The sequence below is a fragment of the Haematobia irritans genome, chromosome 4 (assembly GCF_050003625.1).
Source record: "Haematobia irritans isolate KBUSLIRL chromosome 4, ASM5000362v1, whole genome shotgun sequence".
In the NCBI taxonomy this organism is placed as follows: domain Eukaryota; kingdom Metazoa; phylum Arthropoda; class Insecta; order Diptera; family Muscidae; genus Haematobia; species Haematobia irritans.
This window is the reverse complement of record NC_134400.1, coordinates 221,811,260-221,838,754: the sequence shown is the minus strand read 5'-3', so window position 1 is coordinate 221,838,754 and position 27,495 is coordinate 221,811,260. Positions and strand designations below refer to the sequence as shown.

The following is a 27,495-nucleotide window of genomic DNA, read 5'->3' as shown; positions in this document are numbered from 1 at the left end:
TAAAAAACCTCGTAGAAGTGAGAAAGATGTGAGGGAAACTGCAATTAGCCAGAAGAGATTGGTTTTTGAATTAGTCTTTATGAAAATGTTTTACATCCTGAAACAGAATAAACTTTTATCACAAAAAGTTGATACTTTTCTTCCAAATAAACTTCCTTATAGCGAAAAGCTAATGAGAAACGATCTTTGTTTGTCTAAAATTTCGTTTGGGAGGAAAGAATTATTTTTTTGCGTGCATAATATCATTTGCCCGATATACATTCATGTGACCGCATAGGCCAACGTTTTACGCCGATTAACGTGAAAGTTTGCACATGGAGTAGAATTAGCAATCCAATTATGCATGCTCAATTTGGTTAAAATCGGTTTATATTTAGATATAGCTCCCATATATATCTTTCGCCCTATTATGGATTTAATTGGCCCCAGAGATCAGATTCTTACTTTATCTCCTTCAAAAAGTACAATCCTTCCGCAAAAAGTACAATTGATTGTATTTTCAAGTATGCCAAATTTTGTTGAAATTGGTTCAGATTTAGATATAGCTCTCATCATAAGCGTAGGAAGGCCTCTGGACCCCCCCCCCCAGAAAAAATTTAGCCCCCCCCCCCCCAGAATTTGAAAACCTATTTACGATTTTACATTTTTATAAAAATTAAAAATTAAAGTATATACAACCACACATAGTTCCGCTAAAGACTTTCATGCACAATCGAATTACTTGGGTTGTGGTAGCAGTTGCCGATGGCAATGTTTGAAGTCTGATATTTATGAAATAGAGCTGTGATTGAACTTATGGTTTAGTTGAATAACCAACAGCCTGTTTCTGTATGTCGAACGAGTTCAATCGATCGACTGAAATGCATAGAAACAGCTGTTTTTTGGTTATAAATTCAGCTGTTTGTTTCCATTTTAGTCGATCCACAGAGCTCATTCGACATACAGAAACAGGCTGTAAAGCTCCTTTATTATATTGTTTAGTCTGGTTTAGTCATCCTAATTAAAAAATAGTAATTGGTATTAAAACTATTCTTTCATAAATTAATATCTTAATAATGCTGCAAAAAAACGTCGCCAAAAAAGAAGTGAAAATGTTCTTTTTGGGTCCGGAAGTGGTGCAAAATTGGGGGAGAAGCGATGAATGTTATAGAAACTCGTCATAGAACGAATGTCCACCGTTTCAACAGCCGTTGCAATAAATTTGCATCACTTCTTACGGTGTGATCCGAATTCAGAGTTTTGAATGTGAATTAAAAAATTGTGTGATATTTTCCCAAATAAATAATTTTTATTTATTCGTTTTTTATTTGATTTTTGGTCGACCTTTTGTTAGAATTATATAAATATTTATAAAGACCTCGAGCTTCAAGAAACATTAATTTATAGTAATTTTTATATTTTTTTATGATTTTTAATGCATTCTAACGCTTGTTTGAATATTTTCAAAAATTATCGATTTTTCTATAATGGATTTAGCATTTTTGTGGCAAAATTTGAATAATTTTTACCTTTTTATTTATTCTTACTCTTTTTTTAAACTATTTGAACTACTTTAAGTTGCTTTATTATATATTATTTTGATGTCTATTTTTTATTCTTTTTTATGAAATAAAACAATAATTGAACCTATATGTTCAGTCTATAAATTTTTAGCTAGGGGGGCTATAGCCCCCCCTAGGAAAATTGTCTAGCTACGCTAATGGCTCTCATGTGTATGTTTTGACAAATTTAGATTCATAGGACCGCCAGAGGTCAAAGCTTAATTCCGATTTACTTGAATTTTGCACTGAGAGTAGAATTAAAATTTTGCAATGTGCCACATTTGGTTTAAATATGATATAAAATTTCATAATTTACACCCATTTTCAACCAGATTTCACTCCAATTGATTTTATTCTAATAAGAGAACAGATTTAACATTCTATTTAACTGTGTCGAATTTTATCGGTCAAATCAAAATTATATAAAGCAACATATAGTTTCCCGATTTAGGCAAAAATGGCACAACGTCAGCGATGATTTCCCCAGACTTTTCATAGAATCGGTTAAGATTTAGATGAGGCTTCAACTTGGTAAATGTCGCTCGATGTGGTAAATTATTGTCAAAAACCCCCTCCCATATCCTTGAAAATCGCCACTGTCACGTAACAAAAAGTAACAAATTTTAGGAAAATATAAACTACTTTGTGAAAAATATTATTTTATCTTTATACTCCACTGTAAAAACGTTTATCTCAGTTTTGGTTCATATAACTAACGTTCACAAAAAAACGATTAATGTGAAGGAAACTTTCTCATATTGGGGGAATTTTAACTACAACAAACCAAAAAAATTCCATGAAATAAAATAAAGTTAAACTGACTTTAGTGTCCATGTAGTTCACTGTTATTTTGACTGTATATTTATCAATTTTGTAGTTAGATCTAAAGAAGGAAACATGGACATTAATTAATTTATTTTATTTATTTAAATTTACAGATATTGTTTTATTATCTGTATGTATTGGTAGAACATTTTAGGAAGTGCTTTTAAAGTTGTGCCTTTAGAACAATTTCCAAATTTTTGCGCCGGGTAGGTAAATTTGACTAAGAAGTTTGTAGTAAATTGATATGTACTGCTGTTAGGAATAAATTCTCATAAACATTTTATCTTGATTTCTTTTCAATGATTAAATGTTCCAACAATGAGAGGTACGATTTTTAATCCATTAAATTTTATTTTTTAAGAATTTTTGGTTTTTTAACATAGCTTCTTAATACTTCTCATGAATATTCCAGGAAATTGCTCATTATGTTCCCTGTATTATGTAATTTAAAATTTTGTTTTTATTTGCAGTAAACGCTACATAATGATGTCTTGGAGCTATGAAACTTTCCTCTTCATGGATTATATTAACCACAAGAAATAAAGAAACATTATTAGCTACAAAATAAAGTAAGGCTGTTATGTAAGCTGTTATTCAATTCATGGTGGCCGCAAGACTGCTTATGATACACTGGCCGGGAATTTGGTTCGCAAGGTATTGATGGAAAATAGAAAATACAAACAGAGGCTATTATCTCGTTAGAACACAAAAAAAATAATAATAAAGACGAACAATATGGATGAGCATCCAGTAATTCATGTGCAAGAAAATGAAATATTGGATGAAGAAGAATACGGTGAGTTGCCATATGAAAGGTAAGCGAATAATTGTGCCCTAGGGGCGAAGTTGCAATTTTATTCAGTGACAGAGAAATTATTTTTGTCAGTATTTCAAGTGGTCTAGATGTTTTCCTGTGGAGACTATATCAGATTCATGTTTTATAGGAACTGGTTTTGTTTGAATTCCAAAGAAATCTTAAACTTCTCTTGTAAGCTTACAAGAAAGTCAAATGAAATAAAGCATTTGATATGATTAGAGATCTATATTCTGTAGAAAATCTATATTTTAGTTCCATATAGACCCCCCCCCCCTATACACAGGTCTCCTGATATTACTTTTTGAGAGTCCAAATTGCTTGAAACTAGAAGTCTGGCATTATGCATTATGTAAGTGTTGTATCCTAAAATTTAGGTTACATAGTGTTTCATATTAGGTCAATATTTTTTTTGCGGTATAAGTCCGTATAAACCTTTGTTGATGGTGATAAAATACCACCCATTACTTTGGGAAAAGGGGCGCATATTTATCAATCTTTCTTTATCGATACACTAAAATAAAATTTTAAGTTATATTATAGATGACGCAACCTACATTTTGGGATGCAAAATTTACAAAATATTAAGGACATTTTCTTTAAAATAATGAAATTTTAATTTAATTAAGTTAGCAATTAACTTTCATAAAAAACAGACGTAAAATCTCTCTCTACATTTTTGCTTATTTGTTAAAAAAAAATTGTAATATCTCCGTCGAAGAATAAAGATGTAGAAATATTGGTTAATAAATTAAATAATTAATCAAAAATCGTAAAAACAAGTTTTTATTAAAAAGACCTCAAGCCGAAATAATAATAAAATAAATTAAAATAAAGTTCATAATCTTTGTTTGAAAAAAAACAACTTTTTTTTTTTAATTTTGCAAATTTTTGATTTAAGCTAAGCCAAATTTCTCTTAGAGTAAAGAAACACATTTTTTAAGATTTAAGACAAAAACGCTTTAAAAAAAGGTTAAGACTTATCTTGAGAATTTAGCACCTTTGTTTAAAAGTATTTTTTTTAATTTGCTTTGATGTATTTTGGAGACAAAACGTTCGATCGCTCTAGCCCCTTTTCCTTTTGAATTTCTTTGACGGAAACTGATCTAGGCATTGTTGTTTGCACCACAACATTCTTTCCTTTTACCAGCTCTTTACACGGCTCAGCTCTATCAGTCATCTTTTTCTCATTCGGCGACTTCCTTTGCTGACCTTTGTATGTTGCATCTACTACTGGGATGGCTTTCTTTGGCTTTATCTCTCTCTTTCTCAGCTATCTCGCCTTTTCAGATTTCACTGTCGGATATATTGATGTCCCTGCTTCAGTTGTTGTTTGCGACTTATCATGCTTGGCAGCTATAACTTCCTTTTTTTTCAGTGGTTTCTTCTTTTAACAAAACGTTAATATTTCCTTCACCATCACGCAACACATCGCTTTGAACCTTTCTTCCTTTCGATGCATTTATATCTATTGGGACTACTGTATTTGCCTCTGACATGTCGTTATTATTCTCTTCCAAACCATTAACAGTTTGGATGAACCTTCCCGACCTCCAGTCCGATGGCATACTTTTGTCTGTTCTCTTAGTAAGCATAGATTTGTTTTAACTTTTGGTCCCTCATATGTTCCTTCACAGTTCAATGGAAGTTTCATTATAGGAAACCACATTGCATTTATTTTGAAATGGTCTTCACTAAAATCATCCACGATTGGAACTAATTTAAGAATTGCTATTCTTAATGGAAACCACATTCCACCGATTTCAACATAATCGTTTTTTATGTTTTTTCTGGTGCTGATATTATTAAGTTATCATTTCGGATAACATCAGCACAAATATCAAGAAAATATTCTATTCCACAAGATTCCTAAGTTCTTCATATATGAGTCTATTTACTTTAAAGGATACTTCCTCGTTCCTTATTTTAGTACCTGTTTTAATTTTAACAAGCCTGCCTAGATAATAAAGTTTTTAAAAGAATACTCCACACCTAGAGTGAATATTTTATGTTCGTATGGAACTTCTCCCATACGACGGAGCTCCCCATCATTTTTTATAAAATCCTTCTTTAACTCATAGAAGGATTTTCCTAAGGCTCACACTCTCCTACTTCTACCTTTCCTTTCTCTGTATGTGGAGAATGAACAATTTTGTCCAATTCCACACAAAGCCATACAATATATTCGCCCAACACCCTTTGTTTTTTAATGAATTCTTCGAAATTCATTTTCACGAAATGTATGATTTTTAGTTTAGAAAATTCCTTCCTCGAAATTTAACTACAATTTTTGTCTAACACTCACAGCACTACCCACTCACTTGTTTAGCCCTGCGTGTTTCTATAACATTGATAGATTAGACATTTTCAATATGCCTACCTTTTTTCTTAATTTCTTCACATCCAACAATGTTTGGTTACAGCAAACTATGCTGGTGGCAATTATTGACAATATGGCAACTGTACAATGGTAAAGGTTGATTTTTGAAGAGCGATAGGAAAATTTTTCCAAAAAACATAAGCTTGAGAACAATGCAGGAAAAGGAATGAATAGTACAGTCCATATGGTTTAATATTTGAATATTATTTCGTGAAAATGTTGACCTCGACTGCGCCTCAAACGGTCCATCCGCTTGATTTGACATTTCGGCCGGCATCTTACGAATAAATGCTTCAACGTTGGTCTCCAATTAGTCTATTGCAGCGAGCTTGTCTGCAAAGACATGAGCTTTAAAATAGCCTCACACAAACAGCAGTCCAAAGGTGTTAAATCGCATGATCTTGAAGGCCTATTGATCGGTCTCGAACTTGAAATAAATACAAGAAGCACGCTATGAGCTTTTTTTTTACAGAGAACACATTTAAATAATAAAATTCAATAATTTGCAAGCGTTTTTCGTTCGAATGACGATTCATGGCTAAATTAGGGACCAAACAGAAGAGGATTGTCAGTGAAACAAAACACGAAACCTTCGTCAGCTGTTTAAACCAGTGTTGCTAAAAATATAAAAAATCACACATTATATCGAAGCCATACCTTAACTCGAACCGCTTTCATTCAAAACCAACACTCAGAGAAGACAGAACCCATGAACACTTAATCCTGGAAATTGATATTGAAAACATATAAATAAAAGCTATATATGTTTTTCATATATCACTTTCTCGTTAGTTGTAAAGACATTTTCCACAGATTTTGAGAGCTTTAAAAGAATTTAATAAATTGAATAATAACTTTAATTTGGATTTTTCAGTTTTTCTAAATAAATTTATTAATACTTTAGATTTAATTTGTTTTTAAAATTGCTATTCTGTAAGGATTGTAAAGGGTGATACGGTCAAAATTTGGTCAATATAAACTTGACGTATTTCTTTCAATTTTGCATTTAAAAAACCTGAACACCCCTCATTTTGAAGACGTGTGTGTGTAGAATGTTACTCCTATTTTGATTTTGGAATTCACTCTTCAGATGTCAAAATGCCGTCCAAGCAAGAAGAGCAGCGTATCAAAATTTTGCTCGCGCATAGCGAAAATCCGAGCTACTCGCACGCAAAGCTGGCAAAATCGCTAAAAGTCGCCAAATCAACCGTTACAAATGTAATTAAAGTGTTTGGGGAACGTTTGTCGACAGCCAAGAAGTATGGATCGGGGGGAAATCGAAAACCGGATGCCGCTGAGACGACAAAGAGAGTTGCCGGTAGTTTCAAGCGAAACCCTAACCTCTCTCCCCGAGATGCCGCAAATAAGCTGGGCGTATCGTCTACAACCGTGCATCGAGCCAAAAAACGAGCCGGACTATCGACTTACAAGAAGGTAGTGACTCCAAATCGCGATGATAAACGAAATACGACGGCCAAAGCGCGATCCCGGAGGCTGTACACGACGATGCTGACGAAGTTTGACTGCGTAGTAATGGACGACGAAACCTACGTCAAAGCCGACTACAAGCAGCTTCCGGGACAGGAGTTTTATACGGCAAAAGGAAGGGGAAAGGTAGCAGATATTTTCAAGCACATAAAACTGTCAAAGTTCGCAAAGAAATATCTGGTTTGCCAAGCCATCTTTACCTGTGGCTTGAAAATCAGCATTTCATAGCTTCCTGGACTGTCAACCAAGAAATTTACGTGAAAGAGTGTTTGAATAAACGTCTGCTGTCTTTCCTGAAGAAACACGGTTGTTCCGTACTGTTTTGGCCGGATTTGGCATCTTGCCATTACGGTAAAAAGGCCATGGAGTGGTACGCCGCTAACAACGTGCAGGTGGTTCCCAAGTACAAGAACCCTCCCAACACGCCAGAGCTCCGCCCAATTGAGAAATACTGGGCTATTGTCAAGCGGAACCTAAAGAAGACCAAAAAAAACTGCTAAGGACGAGCAGCAGTTCAAGGCAAACTAGCTTTCTGCGGCGAAGAAGATGGACAAGGTGGCTGTACAAAATCTGATGGCAGGTGTCAAGCGTGAGGCCCGGATTTGGAAAAGCGAAATCCTAACTGAATATTTTTCCTGAATTTTATACTAATTGAACTTGAAAAAGAAATTTAATTTGATTTTTTAAATAAATGATTTCACCGATTTACACGCGTTTTCCCTTGACCAAATTTTGACCGTATCACCCTTTAATCCATAGACTTAAATAAATAAAAGATCAACATATATGATTCGGTCCAATCGAATTTATTGACGTTTTAATTGTTTTTCAATATGTATAATATAAGCTGACTATCTATATTTGTCATTAAATATTTAATTTACTATTTTAATCTCTTTCGTAGATGTTCTATACGTTGCCCCAGTTGAAATTGTAGTATTACTGTCCGTTTTCTACGGCAGCATTAGCCTGGTAGCCATTATTGGAAATATTTTGGTGATATGGGTTGTGGCTACCACACGACAAATGCGTACTGTCACCAACATGTATATTGCCAACTTGGCATTTGCGGATGTCATCATAGGCCTTTTTTGTATACCATTCCAGGTAAGTAGGGACTTTTAATCATTGCAAATTGTACATTACTCACTCGGCTAATGCATACAAACGACTGGTTGCATACACTGTCCGGGCAGAAGAAATTTTTTTCATTTGCCGTTAGTGGGATATAGTCGGCCAAAGTATGGAGAAAAAAGGAATTGTCTCATTCTATATAATTTATATCTCAGTGTTTATTACTTGGAAAATTGTTTTTATCTGCTGATCTTTTTTTTTTAATTTCAGTTTCAAGCAGCCCTCCTCCAGCGATGGTCCTTGCCTTGGTTTATGTGCGGATTTTGCCCTTTTGTACAAGCAGTTAGTGTCAATGTGTCCGTCTTTACACTAACAGCCATTGCCATTGATCGACATCGGGCCATTTTAAACCCATTGAGGTACGAGTACGTTATGCTTATGTGTTCAAAAGAAAAATCTGAATGTTTCACATTCATGGATATCAAACTCGCATTTCGTTTAGTCATGTTTTCATGAAAAAGTTATAAAATGAAACTGTGAATGAAGGATACGATACCATTTAGTCATTTGTTCAATTTTTCTTCAGTTTCGCTTTTATCTCTGGTTTCCGGTTTAGTTATTTTGCTGTTGGTTTTTTGCGTGGTTTGTGAGAAGAAAATGTGATTTAAGATAAACTCCTACCAGGTGAACCGTTGTCAATGTCACCCACAAGAAACCCAACAAAAACTTAAAGCTAAAAGTTTAGCTTCTTTGACTTCTTGTTATTGTATGTAGGGAATTGCTATTGATTTTGTTTCAATAATGTGAGGAATTTGCTAAATCAGAAAAACAAAACAAATATCTCTTAGAGAACTTTTTAATCCTTATCTAAATTAGGTGGCAAAGTTCGTTAATATCAGGCTTTGGTTAGATATATTAGTATATGGGCAGGTGGCAGGGAGATCAACTTGACATGTTCATATGTTATCCTCATCCATTATAGGGGCAGATGTGGTTGAGTGGAATTCACTTCTGTAACAAATGGAAGAATTTGTTTGCAACTACACAGAAAAAAAGGTGTGCAAAATGAACTACCTCGTGTGGAAATTAAAAAAAAATTGTAATCCATTTTAACGCGATGTTAAGAGAATGAACATTTACTGACATGTTTCGACTTTCAAATACCAATCCTTATCATAAAAGCAAAACTGAACTAAAATTTAAAATCATGGCATTTTAATAACAATTGAAAATGGTAGGACAAATTTCTTCTGCTTTAGTTCACATTGAAATTATGTGTGCGGTCATTGAATTTGATACTTATGTTCAATTCAAAAAATGTTTGAGACCTACGTGGAATGGAGAAAATTTCTTAAAAATTAACTAAAACTAAATGATTTTTCTAATAAAAATAAGTTTAATTTAGGATCAGTTTAGCAAGGGAATTTTTATACTGCATGCAGTGGAAAGGTTCAATGAATATTATACACGGCAGTACTGTTTATAAGAAAACAATTAATTTAAAGGTCTTAGAGAAATCTATAATATCCAGATGTCTGACCGACTTATCAAAAAAATATGGCTTAAGGAAACTTTTAATCCATACACTGATAGACGACAATTTCCTTTGACATTAAAAAATTTTCTTTTGCAAGCAAATAAAAAAGTTTGGAAATCATAGTCACATCGTTTGCCATAAATTCGAGTTTATTTGATTTTAAAGAGAATATATTATGACACATGAGAATTTGGTTTGTCTGAGGTAATGTATTGCTTTCCTTGTGTTTGTGTATTCTCTTATCGAAGTATTGAGTACCGAAGTAGCACAGTGGTAAATTAAATTTAGCATAAGTTTAACGATGGCAGTTTTTACTCTAGAAACTAAAAAAAGAAGTTTTCCTATAAGCTCCTAAAAACTCAACCTTTATCTTTCGCCCAATATGCATTTATATAGCCCCCATAAGCCAAAATTTTACTTTTATATACCTCAAACAGAGTAAAACTGTGAGTACCGTCAAGTGTGCTAGATTTTGTTGAAATTGGTTCAGATTTAGATAGAGCTTCCACACCCAGAAAAAAGTGACCCCTTCTTAAAGTTAAAATGAACTCATTGTGAAGAAAGTTGAACTTCGTATAGCGCCAATGACATTGTTATTTGTTTGAACGATGTGATTTTCGTAGAAATTAGGTAGAATGCATTCCATATATTAGTTAACATTTTCCTATATTTATGTACCACTATACTACAGAATGAAAAAATTTAACTGAATTGAATTCATATATGGAATGATTTTATTGAACTTTTTTCATTCATTTGGACAAATCTTACATATTTGGGGTAAACCTTTTACTTCAATTTTAGAACTGCTTACCTTCGTTTTTAAATACAATATTATGTATTTATATAAGCAATTTTTCTTCAATAAAAGACATGTTTTATTAATATATTAAATATTTTTATTTAGAATCAACAGCATCGACTTGCCTTGAAATATTAAACACACATTTTTTTCTTCTTCTAATACCTTTCACTTTGAAAAAGTTGCTGCCTAGCAATTTCGTTCACCTTTTACAATTTCAATATCTACAAATATAAACAAAAAATCCTAAATCAATTTTTTCACAAAAGGTTAGGGTCACTGAATATTACCTGATAATTGAAGATTCCAAAATGAAGTCGAATGAAGGGGTTGTTATACTGCTGGAGTCTTCTTTTTTATATAAACCAATTTTCAAAAAACGAACATTTTTTTCACTAATTTAAAATAACAAATATTTTATATATTTTATTTGTTTTTTATTATATTAATTTATTATATTATTTTTAACAATTTCTCAGTATACCATAACAACGCGATTCCAACTAAAAAAACAACCCACGCGAAAACACATCGATTATATCGATGACAGGTATCAATTACAGGTAGATAAAATTAATGTAGGAAATTTTCCTATATTCTGACAAGTGTATTTCCTTAAGTTTTGAAAGGATTGAATACTTCTTTGTACGAATGAACTAAAATATTTTTCTATGCCAAGTGTTATTCGTATGTATGATAAGGTTTCTATAATAAAGGAAGTCAGAATTATCATTTTATAAGAAATCTTACTAAATTTGAGGAAACTTGGTTTTAGTTCGGTTTTTGTTTATTTTTACGAATGCTTTGTTATCAGTGAATAAAATTTTCTTTTTCAGTAGTACATTCGTATACCCAGCGAAGAAAACAGTATTAGTAAAATGCCATGTCTTATTCTAGTTAATGAACTATTCCTAACTGCTTTCAGTTTAGGATTTTTTTACTGAAACAAGTAAATTTTATTATTTCACACAAAAATTTAACTGAATGGAAATAAAATGGCTAAACTAAATTGATGAACATTTTTTCCTTTAGTTTCGAAGACACTTTTTTCTGGATGCATGTATATGTTATCTTTCGACCGATTTACTATGTTATTGCCAAAATTTTACAAAGGCCAAAGTTTCACGCCAATTTACGTGAAATTTGACAAAGGTAGTAGAATTGACGTTCGTGCTATGTACGCTAAGTTTGGTTGAAATCAGTTCAGATTTGGATAAAAGTTGCATTTGATTTGGAGGTTGCATATGACCATGGAGGCAACAGTTTCACTCTAATTTTCGATCAATTTTGCACAGAGATAACAATTAACATTTTAGCAATGTGTGCCAAATTCAGTTCAAATCGTTTAAGATTTAGTTATAGCTCCCATTTACTTCCGATTTGGGGAAATATGATTAAAAAAAAAAATTCATTTTATACACCCATTTCCAAAGGTATTTTACTACAATTCAGTTAACATTCTACACAAAGAATAGATTTAATCTTGTGCCAAATTGGGTCCATATCACTTCAGATTTAGATATATGTAGCTCCCATGTATATGTACGCCCAATTTAGGAGAATATAGCAGAATCTCAAAGATATTTCTCCATATTGTAATTATGTCCTAAATACTGTACATATTTTTCATAGAATCGATTTAGATTTAGATAAAACTATAATTTGGCTAAAAATTGTCCGACTTTGAAAAATAGGGTCCGATTAGCCCAAATATGGCACCAAATACCAGAAGTCATCATTATATTGGAAATATTTACCTGATATGCTTGTAAAATCGTTACTGCTAAACATTTTGAAAATTCCTCAGATTTACTTCTACACTTAAAAAAAAGTTTACTTGGATCCAAAGATTTTGACCTTCCCTTAAGGATTTTGGTATTGATTCCGAGCCAAAGATGCGGCTTCTTTAAAAACACATTTTTTGCGGCCCTCCCTGGCTTTAAATCTAGGATCAATAAAATTAAAATTGGATACATATCTCATTCATCGGATTGTTATTCTCTTTTTGCGATATATTAATAAAGGTATGTATTCCAATACCTTTATTAATAAAATTCCAATTTCAAAATCCAAATTATGCCAGGTACTTCAAAGTAAAAACAATTTTCATAATGCTAAAAAATCTTTAAACCAAAGATGCAAATCCTTACAATAAGTCTTAGCCTATATTTAAAGCGATTTTATCTTAAATTTAAAAATTCAATATGTCAGTTAAGTTAAAGTTTGAGTTGTAATCAATTTTGGCCTTATTTGAGCTTCTGATTATAATTATAAGTAAAGTGAAATTAAATGAAATAAAGACGATTTCTTTATATTAAAAATGTTTTTCTTTATTTTAAGGAAAATTTGTCTTACTTCAAAGATCTACAACTTTAGCAGAGAGACACAAAATTTCAAGATTTGTGTCCTAAATTTAATGAAAGAAATTTTTGAAGCAAGGATTATAAACTTTCTTTTAATTAAAATGTCATTATTTTAAAGAATTTTGTCCTTAACATGACTAAAAAATAAAATAGTTCATATTTTCCTAAAATGGCAGAAGTTTGCTTAAATTGAGTTCATAAGTCTCTCAAATGAGTAAATTTTACTAAAATTGTACCTGTCACATAGCGCTAAAGATATTTTAACAATTTTTAAATCCAATTTTATTCTTTCAACATACACGCAAAGAAAAAAAACGTTTGGAAATCGTGTACCGAAAACGTTTTTCTTTTGTTAGAGTTTTTTGAATTGTTTCGAAAATTTTAAACTTTTATCACCAAAAAAATTCGTTTGTTACAAAATTTTTATTTTTTCAATAAAAAAAGTTATTTTTGAAATAACAACACAGTCCATTTCGTTTATATCAAACACTGTTCTTTTCTGACTTTAGGTCTTTAATAAGACACATTTTACAGTTCAAAATTTAATATAGTACAATGTAATGTTGAACATTTTTTCGGAATCTTCCGAATATATCTGGAATATATGTAAAAAAAAAAAAACAAAAGCAAAAAAAAAACTTTGGCCGAAGCAGGGATCGAACCCACGACCCTTGGCATGAGAGTCGGACGTAGCTACCACTGCTCCACGGAGCCAAACTAAGTGTTTGTTTCTGTTAAATAAACTTTGTTTATTCGGTTCGTGGGCGCCGCAAGCTATGCTATATAAATATAACTTATATTGATATTTATCTATTGATGACCATAACAGGTACATAGCTCAGTGGTTAGTGTGTTGGCTTACAATGTGCATGGTCCTCGGTTCGATTCTCCGTCCAGGCGAAAGGTAAAAAAAAATTTTAAAAATTTATAAAATCGTATAATTTCTTCTACATTGTTGGTATTACAGGAAAAGGTGTTAAGAACTAAAAATCCTCGTGGATGTGAGAAAGATGTGAGGGGCAATGCAATTAGCAAGAAAATAATATTTTTTTGAGCTAGTCTTTATGAAATTGTTTTTACATCCTGGAAAAGAATAAACGTTTATCACAAAAAGTATATACTTTTCTTCCAAATACACTTCCTTACAGCGAAAAGCAAATGAGAAACGAACTTTGTTTGTCTAAAATTTCGTTTGGGAGGAAAGAATTATTTTTTTGCGTGTATGAAATTTTCTTAAACAAAACAAAAAAAATTAATTATTTTTAACAAATTTTCTTCAACTTGGCAAAAAGTATTAACTTATTTGTAACATGTTACAATTAGAAAACTATTTCAGTTAAAATTTTCTAAAATAAACCTACATTTTCTTCCACGGTGAGTTCACTTTTTTTTTGGGTGTAGCTATGAAATTATATTTTTGGAATACTGTATTTTCTATGATTTAGGGATGACAAGATGAATTGTTTTTCAGTCATATCAGGGACATTAAATTAACCTTCTTTTCAATTTGCACACGTATACATATCATTAAAAATTTCGAGGAAAAAGTTATTAAAGATTTCATTGAATTGTTATGAGTCTTTACCAATACAAATAATACGTCGCAATAAAATACAAAGCAAGTAAAGTGAATAGAAGGTAAATGCAGAATTTCTTAGTAGCACGTGTATAGGAAAACATAATGAACATTTCCGGTCATCATTTAGTTGTTGTTTAGCTAGAGGATACAAAGAAACACGTATTTATGGCTTAAAGCTCGTTCAGTGCGGAAACGTTTCCATAAAAGTTAAAAATGAAGGTAGCTCCTTGATAAAAAAAATAAGATAGAACAAATAAATTGCGAATGATGTACATGTGTATAAATAATAAAATTGATCTACTATTAGTTAATAAAAATAGGAATTGTTAAAAGAAATATTTTAGATTATATTGAAAAGGAGTATAATAATTAACCCTTCGTTGCATAATTTGATTTGAGCAAGGATAAAAATTATTTAGTATGTTAGAACTGTGTAGGAATGTGATCAAATCCGGCGTGTTTTAAGTGAAAAATTTTACTCCTGGATGGGGAAAATGGAACACTTTTACCAAAAAAATGTTGTTTTCTCGCCAAACATAAAATGTTTGCCAAAATCAGATACATGGTTGCGACAAATACGTCACATGTTTCCCATCGAAAACTAACATTTTACTTCTGAAACATGTTTCAGGTGATCCTATTCCTTTTCGGGCTGCAATGTTAAAGTCAAACTTTTGGGATTCTAAATAATTTCTGCCCTTTTTGATGCACAGCTAGTTCCGCATTTTTACATTTAACACAAAGGGAAGTGAACGCAATCCCATAGAGGCAGGAGCGTTTAGCGGGCCAAAGTGTTCCACGTGGAACAGTGCAACGGTCGGAAAGGCAGCGAAACTTCTAGGGACAAGAACAAAACTGGAGAACTACAGTGGTTGCTACGTCCGACTTGCATGCCAAGGGTCCTGGGTTCAATCCCTGTTTTTTTTTTGTTTTTTTTACATATATTCCAGATATGTTCGGAAGATTCCGACATACTGTTCAACATTACATTAAAGTCAGAAAAGAACTGTGTTGTTGTTTCAAAAATAACTTTTTTATTGAAAAATAAAAATTTTGTAACAAACGAATTTTTTTGATGATAAAAGTTTAAAATTTTCGAGACAATTCAAAAAACTAACAAAAGAAAAACGTTTTCGGTACACGTTTTCAAAACGTTTTGTTTGTTTGCGTGTATATTGAATGCCATACAACGAAGGGTTAATTTGAATTTAATAATTTTCTAGTGTATTGAGCATATGCAAATAATGATAGAAAGGAAAGATAATTGGACTCCCCGTTTATTATCCTGTGACTGCGGGTTGGATCCATGTATTGTTAATGAAATTAGAATATATATATATATATATATATATATATATATATATATATATATATATATATATATATATATATATATATATATATATATATATATATATATATATATATATATATATATATATATATATATATATATATATATATATATATATATATATATAAATATATATATATATATATATATAAAGGGTGATTCTTTTGAGGTTAGGATTTTCATGCATTAGTATTTGACAGATCACGTAGGATTTCAGACATGGTGTCAAAGAGAAAGATGCTCAGTATGCTTTGACATTTCATCATGAATAGACTTACTAACGAGCAACGCTTGCAAATCATTGAATTTTATTACCAAAATCAGTGGCAGAAAATCCGCTTTTTTATCGACAAATTTTGTTCAGCGATGAGGCTCATTTCTGGTTGAATGGCTACGTAAATAAGCAAAATTGCCGCATTTGGAGTGAAGAGCAACCAGAAGCCGTTCAAGAACTGCCCATGCATCCCGAAAAATGCACTGTTTGGTGTGGTTTGTACGCTGGTGGAATCATTGGACCGTATTTTTTCAAAGATGCTGTTGGACGCAACGTTACGGTGAATGGCGATCGCTATCGTTCGATGCTAACAAACTTTTTGTTGCCAAAAATGGAAGAACTGAACTTGGTTGACATGTGGTTTCAACAAGATGGCGCTACATGCCACACAGCTCGCGATTCTATGGCCATTTTGAGGGAAAACTTCGGAGAACAATTCATCTCAAGAAATGGACCGGTAAGTTGGCCACCAAGATCATGCGATTTGACGCCTTTAGACTATTTTTTGTGGGGCTACGTCAAGTCTAAAGTCTACAGAAATAAGCCAGCAACTATTCCAGCTTTGGAAGACAACATTTCCGAAGAAATTCGGGCTATTCCGGCCGAAATGCTCGAAAAAGTTGCCCAAAATTGGACTTTCCGAATGGACCACCTAAGACGCAGCCGCGGTCAACATTTAAATGAAATTATCTTCAAAAAGTAAATGTCATGGACCAATCTAACGTTTCAAATAAAGAACCGATGAGATTTTGCAAATTTTATGCGTTTTTTTAAAAAAAAAAGTTATCAAGCTCTTAACAAATCACCCTTTATATATATATATATATATATATATATATATATATATATATATATATATATATATATATATATATATATATATATATATATATATAGTATTTGACAGATCACGTGGGATTTCAGACATGGTGTCAAAGAGAAAGATGCTCAGTATGCTTTGACATTTCATCATGAATAGCCGAACGATCTGCCACAACGTCGAATTTTCAGTGAATGGGCCCTAGAAAAGTTGGCAGAAAATCCGCTTTTTTATCGACAAATTTTGTTCTCATTTCTGGTTGAATGGCTACGTAAATAAGCAAAATTGCCGCATTTGGAGTGAAGAGCAACCAGAAGCCGTTCAAGAACTGCCCATGCATCCCGAAAAATGCACTGTTTGGTGTGGTTTGTACGCTGGTGGAATCATTGGACCGTATTTTTTCAAAGATGCTGTTGGACGCAACGTTACGGTGAATGGCGATCGCTATCGTTCGATGCTAACAAACTTTTTGTTGCCAAAAATGGAAGAACTGAACTTGGTTGACATGTGGTTTCAACAAGATGGCGCTACATGCCACACAACTCGCGATTCTATGGCCATTTTGAGGGAAAACTTCGGAGAACAATTCATCTCAAGAAATGGACCGGTAAGTTGGCCACCAAGATCATGCGATTTGACGCCTTTAGACTATTTTTTGTGGGGCTACGTCAAGTCTAAAGTCTACAGAAATAAGCCAGCAACTATTCCAGCTTTGGAAGACAACATTTCCGAAGAAATTCGGGCTATTCCGGCCGAAATGCTCGAAAAAGTTGCCCAAAATTGGACTTTCCGAATGGACCACCTAAGACGCAGCCGCGGTCAACATTTAAATGAAATTATCTTCAAAAAGTAAATGTCATGGACCAATCTAACGTTTCAAATAAAGAACCGATGAGATTTTGCAAATTTTATGCGTTTTTTTTTAACAAAAGTTATCAAGCTCTTAACAAATCACCCTTTACATGGATAAGAACAAGTAGAACGATTCCTTACCATAACGAGAGCAGCGCTACAATATAGGGCTATATATAATCATGGACCGACATGGACCAATTTCAACCGAATTCAAATCATCTCTCCATAAAGTGGTCCGATATGGTCCATTTGCAATACGATCCAACCTATACCAATAGCAACTACTTGTACCACGTTTCAAGTAGATAGTTTGTTTCTTTCGGAAGATTTCATCAAATGGATGGACATGCGGACTAAGGAACGGACGGACATCGCTAGATCAACTAAGAAATTCACTAACACCCATGATATATATACTTTATGGGGTCTAAGACCAGTAGTTCGGTGTGTTTCAAAGGGAATGACTAAGTTAGTACATCGCCCATCCTATGATGAAGGGTATAAAAAAACATTTGACCAAAAACAACAACGTGTTGATGATTCTGAGCGGTGTTTGCAGCTGTTAACTAGTAATATACCCGAGTTTTTCCGTCGATATGTGACAACGGATGAAACATGGCTCCATCACTACACTCCTGAGTCCAATCGACAGTCGGCTGAGTGGACAGCGACCGGTGAACCGTCTCCGAAGCGTGGAAAGACTCAAAAGTTCGCTGGCAAAGTAATGGCCTCTGTTTTTTGGGATGCGCATGGAATAATTTTTATCGATTATCTTGAGAAGGGAAAAACCATCAACAGTGACTATTATATGGCGTTATTGGAGCGTTTGAAGGTCGAAATCGCAGCAAAAGGGCCCCATATGAAGAAGAAACAAGTATATACGGCCGTAAGTTGCGGTAACGCTTGCCGATGGCAAGGTATCTTAAAACCTCCTAACACCATCTTCTAAATTGTATTTAAGTCCATACGTGGTATATATTAAATCAAAAAAGATCGATCCAATACGTATATAATCCAGTTTGACAAAGTAGACATAAAATTTTGACAAAATTTTCTACAGAAATAAAATTTTAACAAAATTTTCTATAGAAATAAAATTTTCTATAGAAATAAAAATTTTCACAAAATTTTCTATAAAAAGAAAATTTTGACAAAAATGTCTACAGAAATAAAATTTTAACAAAATTTTCTATAGAAATAAACTTTTGACAAATTTTCTATAGAAATAAAATCTTGTAGATTATTTTTGGCTCGAGTGGCAACCATGATTATGAACCGAATAAAATTTGAACAAAATTTTCTATAGAAATAAAATTTTGGTAGATTATTTTTGGCTCTAGTGGCAACCATGATTATGAACCGATATGGGCCAATTTTTTGTGATTGGACCAATTTCGGTATGGTTGTTAGCGACCATATACTAACACCACGTTCCTAATTTGAACCGGAACGGATGAATTTTGCTCCTCCAAGAGGCCCCGGAGGTCAAATCTGGAGAACGTTTCATATGGGGGCTATATATAATTATGGACCGATATGGACCAATTTTTGCACGGTTGCTAGAGACCATATACCAATACCATGTACCAAATTTCAAACGGATCGGATGCAATTTGCTTCTCTTTGAGGCTTCGCAAGCCAAATCTGGAGATCGGTTTATATGGGGGCTATATATAATTATGAACCGATGTGGACCAATTTTTGCATGATTGTTAGAGACCATATACCAACACCATGTACCAAATTTCAGCCGGATCGGATGAAATATGCTTCTCTTAGAGGCTAAACAAGCCAAATCTGGGGATCGGTTTATATGGGGGCTATATATAATTAAGGACCGATATGGACCAATTTTTGCATGGTTGTTAGAGTCCATATACCAACACCATGTACCAAATTTCAGCCGGATCGGATTAGAGGCTCCACAAACCAAATCTGGGGGCTATATATAATTATGGACCGATATGGACCAATTTTTGCACGGTTGCTAGAGTCCATATACCAATACCATGTACCAAATTTCAAACGGATCGGATGCAATTTGCTTCTCTTTGAGGCTTCGCAAGCCAAATCTGGAGATCGGTTTATATGGGGGCTATATATAATTATGGACCGATGTGGACCAATTTTTGCATGATTGTTAGAGACCATATACCAACATCATGTACCAAATTTCAGCCGGATCGGATGAAATTTGCTTCTCTTTGAGGCTCCGCACCAAATCTGGGGATCGGTTTATATGGGGGCTATATATAATTATGGACCGATGTCGACCAATTTTTGCATGATTGTTAGAGACCATATACTAACACCATGTACCAAATTTCAGCCGGATCGGATTAAATATGCTTCTCTTAGAGGCTCCACAAGCCAAATCTGAGGGTCCCTTTATATGGGGGCTATACGTAAAAGTGGAGCGATATGGCCCATTTTCAATACCATCCGACCTAAATCGATAACAACTACTTGTGCCAAGTTTCAAGTCGATAACTTGTTTATTTCGGAAGTTAGCGTGATTTCAACAGACGGACGGACGGACGGACATGCTTAGATCGACTCAGAATTTCACCACGACCCAGAATATATATACTTTATGGGGTCTTAGAGCAATATTTCGATATGTTACAACGGAATGACAAAGTTAATATACCCCCATCCTATGATGGAGGGTATAAAAAATGTTGTTCCACCAAGACAACGCACCGTGCCACAAGTCATTGAGAATTGCTTCCCCACCCACCGTATTTTCCAGATCTGGCCCTCAGCGACTTTTTCTTGTTTCAGACCTCAAAAGGATGCTCGCAGGGAAAAATTTTGGCTGCGATGAAAAGGTGATTGCAGAAACTGAGGCCTATTTTGAGGCAAAACCGATACCAAAATGGTATCAAAAAATTGGAAGTTCGTTATAATCGTTGTATCCCTCTTGAAGGGAACTATGTTGAATAATAAAAACGAATTTTGACAAAAAATGTGTTTTTCTTTGTTAGACCGGGGACTTATCAGCCAACCTGTTAAGTTAGTACATCGCCCATCCTATGATGAAGGGTATAAAAAACTGTTTTATCAGAAAAATCGACCCTGTCATGCCAAAATTGAACTAAATTGTATACACTTGTTTTAGATTTCTACAATGGGAAAAGTAATGATCTGATATTCTTTTTCCTCAAAATTTCCGAAAATATACCCTGTTATACGACCATTTTCATGTATCTCCGTTAGACTTTAACTCCCAGTTAGCAGAAAGTAAAATCCTAACTGGCATATGAAATATATAGACAAGATGACAGATATGTCTATAGTACGGTTAAAAAGTTCGTTAGCTAACGTAGCACTAACGGAGCTTCCTGAAAATGGGGGATAAAAGAATAAATTAACTAGAAGTAAAGAAAAAAATCATTAGAGCCAAATAGTTGCCAATCGTTACCGAAAATGTTCTTCTGTTTCAATCAGCATTGACTGATTAAAAATTTATACCCGCGTTTAGCTCTATAATTCTTTTGGCCATGCTTGGCATAAAGAAATGTCCTTAATAAATTTTCTTATAAACTTTTAAAAATAACCTATTTATTTTGATAGCAAAAAATCTTCATCATCATGTTGACATTCTTAAATTGTGTATTAAATAATCGCCACAGTGATTTTATATTTTTTTCTTGCTTTACAGAGCCCGTCCCACCAAGTTTGTCTCAAAATTTATTATTGCTACAATTTGGCTGGCTTCTGTTACCTTTGCTACACCTTGTGCCATTGCTTTTCGTGTTGAATTAATCCATGAAAGGCGTAAAGGTAAGAGTGTCACGTTGCCTTCATATCATAGCATGCTAAGCCAAGTACCAATTCCAAAAACCAATTTAATCCATCACATAATTCCATTAGGAAATAAAAGCCCAAGCATTTAACTATTTTTGGCATTAAATTTGATTAAGGTTTCAACGACTTTAGAAATCCTTAATCTTATGAAAATTTGTCCAAATTGTCTTAGCATACTAGGAATCAAGGCCGCCAACACTTCCATTAAAACATCTCACAGACTTTTGCCTAAACCAGAATTTTCTTATTAAACAGATGACAATGATACCATCTACAATGTGACTATCCCATTCTGCAGTAATGTGAATCTGTCCGAGAGCCAGCTGCAAACATATCGCTATTCATTGGTTTTTGTCCAGTATTTGGTTCCATTTTGCGTCATCAGCTTTGTGTACATTCAAATGGCTGTACGCTTGTGGGGCACACGAGCACCGGGAAATGCCCAAGACTCGCGTGACATCACTTTATTGAAAAATAAGAAAAAGGTAAGCATCCACACTTGTACTTGGTTTTGGAGCATGCATCCTCTAGAGATGATTTTGTGGTGTTTCTTTTATGTTTATTTTGGCATTTTGCTGTTATTGAAACGCTTAGAATATATGCGAGAATATAAAATTAAAATTGAAATGTGTTGTCTTCAGATTTTAGATTTGCAAGTAATTTTTTTATTTAATTTCTAGGGGGAATTTTAAATTTCTGTCGAAGTGTTTAAGAAAATCTTATGAAAACATCAAGCATATGAACTTGGAGACATAAATTATGTACACTGAAAGAAGAGTTGTCATTTCTTAGGAACGAAATTTTTTTGGACAACGGAAATTTTTTTTAGCTCTAAAAAATCTTCTTTAAAAGCAAATAAAAAAGAGTAGAGACAACCATTGTCATACATTTGGGTTTGTCTCCTCATAAAGAAAATACTTGGTTTTGAAAATGTCTGATGTCTCCGGTTTAATGTATTATTAAAAACATAATAAGCTTTTGTTGAAATGAGTTCCTACATGGAAATAGCCGTTGACCGTTGTTCTCATGTTTCTGTTCTTTATTTATTTGCAGGTTATCAAAATGCTGATTATTGTTGTCATTGTATTCGGAGTGTGCTGGCTACCATTGCAGTTATACAATATCCTTTATGTTACCATACCGGAAATAAACGAGTATCAGTTCATTGGTATTGTGTGGTTTAGTTGCGATTGGTTGGCAATGAGCAACAGCTGTTATAATCCCTTCATATATGGTATTTACAATGTAAGTAAGAAATAAAGCAATCAATTGAAATAAACAAATTATTGCAAGGGGTCAGGGGTTATGAGAATAGTGAAAATTAAAAAAAAAATAAAAAATGTCCTTTTTGTATTTTTTTTGCTATACAAATTCTATGGTCATTCAACGTCTGGAACGGGGTTTCCTTTTCTTCCACATGATTAGCAAATTTTCAATGAAGGCTATTGATATCTATTGTTTGGTATTTTTTATCTCTGTTCGGTTACCAATTCAATAGCAAACACTTTAATCAGTGATGCATCCCAAGTGCCACCAATGCCAATGAAATTCTATGGGATGAAGTAAACAATTTGGGGTTTGTCCACTATTCTCCCAGTGGGAACTGTCATATTTGTATTTGATTCTTTGAATTTTAGTATTAGCTTTTTATAGAGAAAAGACATCAAGTAATAGAACACATTTGGGAAAATATCTTGGGACATCGTCCATTAATTAAAAATTTCAACGAAATTTGTTAATGGTTAGCAAGTTCTTGTCATTGAGAATTTGATTTTAGGAATATAAAGTGTATAAATTCCTTAGAGTGCAAAGGATTCAGTGACACCAATTTTATGCTCTGTCGAAACTACCAGTTAATAATGAATGGTTGACATTTAAAAACCAATTTCTTATGAATTTATTAGTCATCATTTTAATTATTTATAAAATATGTTATATGACAGAAAATAGTAGTGGAAGTTAATAGTGGATGTAATTTAGGGCCAAACTATTTTTTTGAACATTTTCTACACTGAAAAAATATTTACATGATATTAAAGATTACGCCATCTATATTTTAGGATGGGCAATTTATAAAATATTAAGGCAAATTTCTTTAAAGAAATGAAATTTTAATTAATATAAAGTTTATAATCTTTGCTTCAATTTTTTCCATTAAATTTAGAACACACATTTTGGAAATTTGCATACCTCCGTTAAAGTTACATGTCTCTAACTAAAGGCAAATTTTCCTTAAAGTAAAGAAACACATTTTTGATTTAAAGAAATCGTCCTTAAATAAATTGAAATATTGAATCTTTAGATTTAAGATGAAAATATAGCAAAAGTTTTTTTTTTTGAAATTCGGAGTTTTAAACTGGCATTTGTTTGTATGTGAATAGCTTCATTAATATACCACGAAGAGAGAATGAAAATTCGATAAATGAGATATGTATCCTAATTTTAATATTAAATTTAAAGCGATTAGTAATTTAAAGAGAAAATGTCTTCATTTTAAAGAAGCCGCATCTTTGGCTTGGAATCAATACCAAAATCTTTAAAAGTAGGTCAAAACCTTTGGATCCAAGTAAACTTTATTTTGAGTGTACGTGCCACAAAAATTAAATTTTGATTTAGAAATTGGGATAATTAATCAAATTCCTCGTATTCTCTTTCTAAAGCTACTTAAATGTATTTCTCATTGAAAACAATAAAAATAAAAACAAGTATATATGGCCGTAAGTTCGGCCAGGCCGAATCTTATGTACCCTCCACCATGGATTGCGTAGAAACTTCTAAAGAAAGACTGTCAAAGACAATCGACTTACTTGGTTTGTGGTATCTTAAAACTTCTTAACATCGTTTTCTATATTGTGAGTTAGTCCATACGTGGTATATATTGGACAAAAAAGGTATGTATAGGTAAGACTACAAATAATTACGAATCGATATTGACTTTTTGCACGATATGTAGTGAGCCAGAATTGAAATATGTGGGATATATACAATTATGAACCGATATGCAAATTTTTTTTTTGTGATTGGGGATCGGTTTATCTGAGGACTATATATAACTATAGACCGATATGGACCTAGTTAGGCATGGTTGTTAACGGTCATATACTAGCACAATGTACCAAATTTCAACTGACTGAAATTTGATCCTCCAAGTGGCTCCAAACCCAAATCTCGGGATCGGTTTATATGGGGGCTACATATGCTTATGGACTGACATGGACCACTTTTTGCATGGTTGTTAAAAAAAAATATACTATCACCACGTACCAAATTTCAACCAGATCGGATGAATTTTGCTTCTCCAAAAGGCACCGGAGGTCAAATCTGGGGATCGGTTTATATGGGAGCTATAAATAATTATGTACCGATGTGGACCAATTTTTGCATTGGTGTTAGATGATTGATTAACACCACGTACCAAATTTCAACTGAATTAGATGAATTTTGGTCTTCCAAGAGGCTCCAGAGGTCAAATCTGGTGATCGGTTTATATGGGGGCTATAAATATATAATTATGGACCGATGTGGACTTTTTGCGTGGTCATTAAAGACCATATTCTAACACCATGTTCCAAATTTCAGCCGGATGGGATGAAATTTGCTTCCCTTAGAGGCTCCGCAAGCCAAATCGGGGGATCGGTTTATATGGAGGCTATTATTGCCCAATGTGGACCAATTTTTGCATAGTTGTTAGACACCGGATTGCCGGATTGAATGAAATATGCTTCACTTAGAGGCTCCGCAAGCCAAATCGGGGGATCGGTTTATATGGGGGCTATATATAATTATGAGCCGATGTGGACCGAATTTTGCATGGTCATTAGAGAACATATACCAACACCATGTACCAAATTTCAGCCAGATCGGATGAAATTTGCTTCTCTTAGAGCAATCGCAAGCCAAATTTGGGGGTCCGTTTATATGGGAGCTATACGTAAAAGTGGACCGATATCGCCCATTTGCAATACCATCCGACCTACATCAATAACAACTACTTGTGCCAAGTTTCAAGTCGATAGCTTGTTTCGTTCGGAAGTTAGCGTGATTTCAACAGACGGATGGACGGACGGACGTACATGCTCAGATCGACTCAGAATTTCACCACGACCCAGAATATATATACTTTATGGGGTCTTAGGGCGATATTTCGATTTGTTACAAACGGAATGACAAAGTTAATATACCCCCATCCTATGGTGGAGGGTATAAAAATAGCATCCGCTGCATTGGTTTCGCATTAGTTCTTCAGGTGCGATGCTATTTCAATATTTTACATTTAATTCAAAAGAAAATAAAATAATTAGTTTTTCTTAATTTTTCGACTTTATCTCTGAAAGAAAAGTTTTCTTTTCTGAGGAACGAAATTCAAAATTTTCTTTTGAAAACTGTATTTAAAAGCAAATACAAAAATAGAAGCAATCGTTGATTCAATTATCATAAACTCGGTTTTATTTATTCTAAATGAAAGTACTTTATAAAAGAGCGGAATTTCATTTGTCCAAAATTTAGTTCCGGAGGAAAGTGTTTTTTTGAATGATACTACACCAACAAAAGTGAATCCAATATTTCACTAAATCGGATTTCATTCTAATTTAGTTCATGGAATTATTACGTTTTAAGAACGTTTCCAAGACTTTAATAATTTTTTTGCGTACGTTTACACGTTTATACACAAAAGAAGCATGAAAATTAACTAAATTAGTCTCCCATAAAGTAGTTCAGAAATTCTTAAAATTTTTAAATTTTACCAATAATGCGCCCATCTTGAACTTCGTATGGCACTAAAGACATTTTTTCAATTTTGAACTCGATTTTTTTTTCAAACTACGAAGCTTACTTTGATAAGTGAAAATTAATAATTTTGTCTAATGAATTTTCTCGAATTTGTCGAAAATTATTTACTTAGAGAATTTTTTCAATTTTTTTGCATTAGCAAATTTGTACTTCCTGATCATAAGTTGGGAATAAAAACTACTTTTGTGGAATCCCGTTTGGAGTTATACCGTTAACCACTATAACAGAGATTTTGTACCATAAACAACTATAATTTAGGTCCATTGCTTTGTTTTCAAAATAATCAAACCAATAGCATTTTAATTTCCTCATCTCTCTCTTTCTCTTTTTCTCTTAGGAAAAATTCAAACGTGAATTCAACAAGAGATTCCACACATGTTTTTGTCGTTTCCAGACAAGTGGTGGTGAAATGCACGAGCGAACAATGTCCATGCACACTCGGGCAAGTTCTTTACGTTCCACTTTTGGACCGACACAAATAAGGCTACGCAACCAGATCTTTAATGGCAACAGTCATTACAATCGACAAAGTTCCAATGAATGGGCGACCAAAAAACCCCAAAACATTGTTGCCTACAATGTCAACAGCAATGGTGAGGAGACCATTTTCAATGATATCCAGTCTAATGGTGCTGATGTTGGCCACCAACATGAAAAGGATTTGGCAATTGCAAATGCTGGCTTACAATGGCAAAGGAATAATTTTAAACCTTTGCATCCAGAATTACTGGAATGTGAAGACGGTGAAGAAGTTGTGTTAGTACGCAACAAACATCCATTGTGTGAAGAGGATATCGCCGATTTCGAGAGTAGAGTAGAAGCCAACGGAAATAATCACAGTTTGGAAAATTCAAATTCCATCGAAACAAATGAAAATATTATGACACTATCAAATCAAAATGAAGAAACAAATTTCATGTAAAATAAAGAAAAGACTATTATTGATTTTTCTCAATTAAACTTAAAGTCAAATATCTTAATGTATCAAATATATCAAAGTTTAAAGCACATGCCCTACATATTAATATTATTATAAATGTACATTAGATCTGTTTTAGTGTGAATACTCAAAACAGAATATGTATACAACATAGTTCGCTACTATGTAATATCTTAAGAATAGCTATAAGAAACATGGGATTGAAGTCTGTGATTACTTAAAAAACTACTAATACGATGTATGACACT

General features: G+C 33.2%; 1 protein-coding gene across 1 annotated transcript in view; it reads left to right on the top strand.

Annotated features, from left to right (window-relative positions):
* Lkr (Leucokinin receptor) overlaps positions 1 to 27,267 on the top strand; it is a 74,917-nt gene extending 47,650 nt beyond the window's left edge. The window contains exons 2-8 of the mRNA XM_075307051.1: positions 2,837 to 3,162; positions 7,953 to 8,155; positions 8,393 to 8,541; positions 21,371 to 21,492; positions 21,772 to 22,001; positions 22,570 to 22,761; positions 26,645 to 27,267. Of these exons, the coding sequence (XP_075163166.1) occupies positions 3,102 to 3,162; positions 7,953 to 8,155; positions 8,393 to 8,541; positions 21,371 to 21,492; positions 21,772 to 22,001; positions 22,570 to 22,761; positions 26,645 to 27,229 (1,542 nt within the window). The 5' untranslated portion in view covers positions 2,837 to 3,101 and the 3' untranslated portion in view covers positions 27,230 to 27,267. The remainder of the gene's footprint in view (positions 1 to 2,836; positions 3,163 to 7,952; positions 8,156 to 8,392; positions 8,542 to 21,370; positions 21,493 to 21,771; positions 22,002 to 22,569; positions 22,762 to 26,644) is intronic.
* The last annotated feature ends 228 nt before the right edge of the window (positions 27,268 to 27,495 follow it).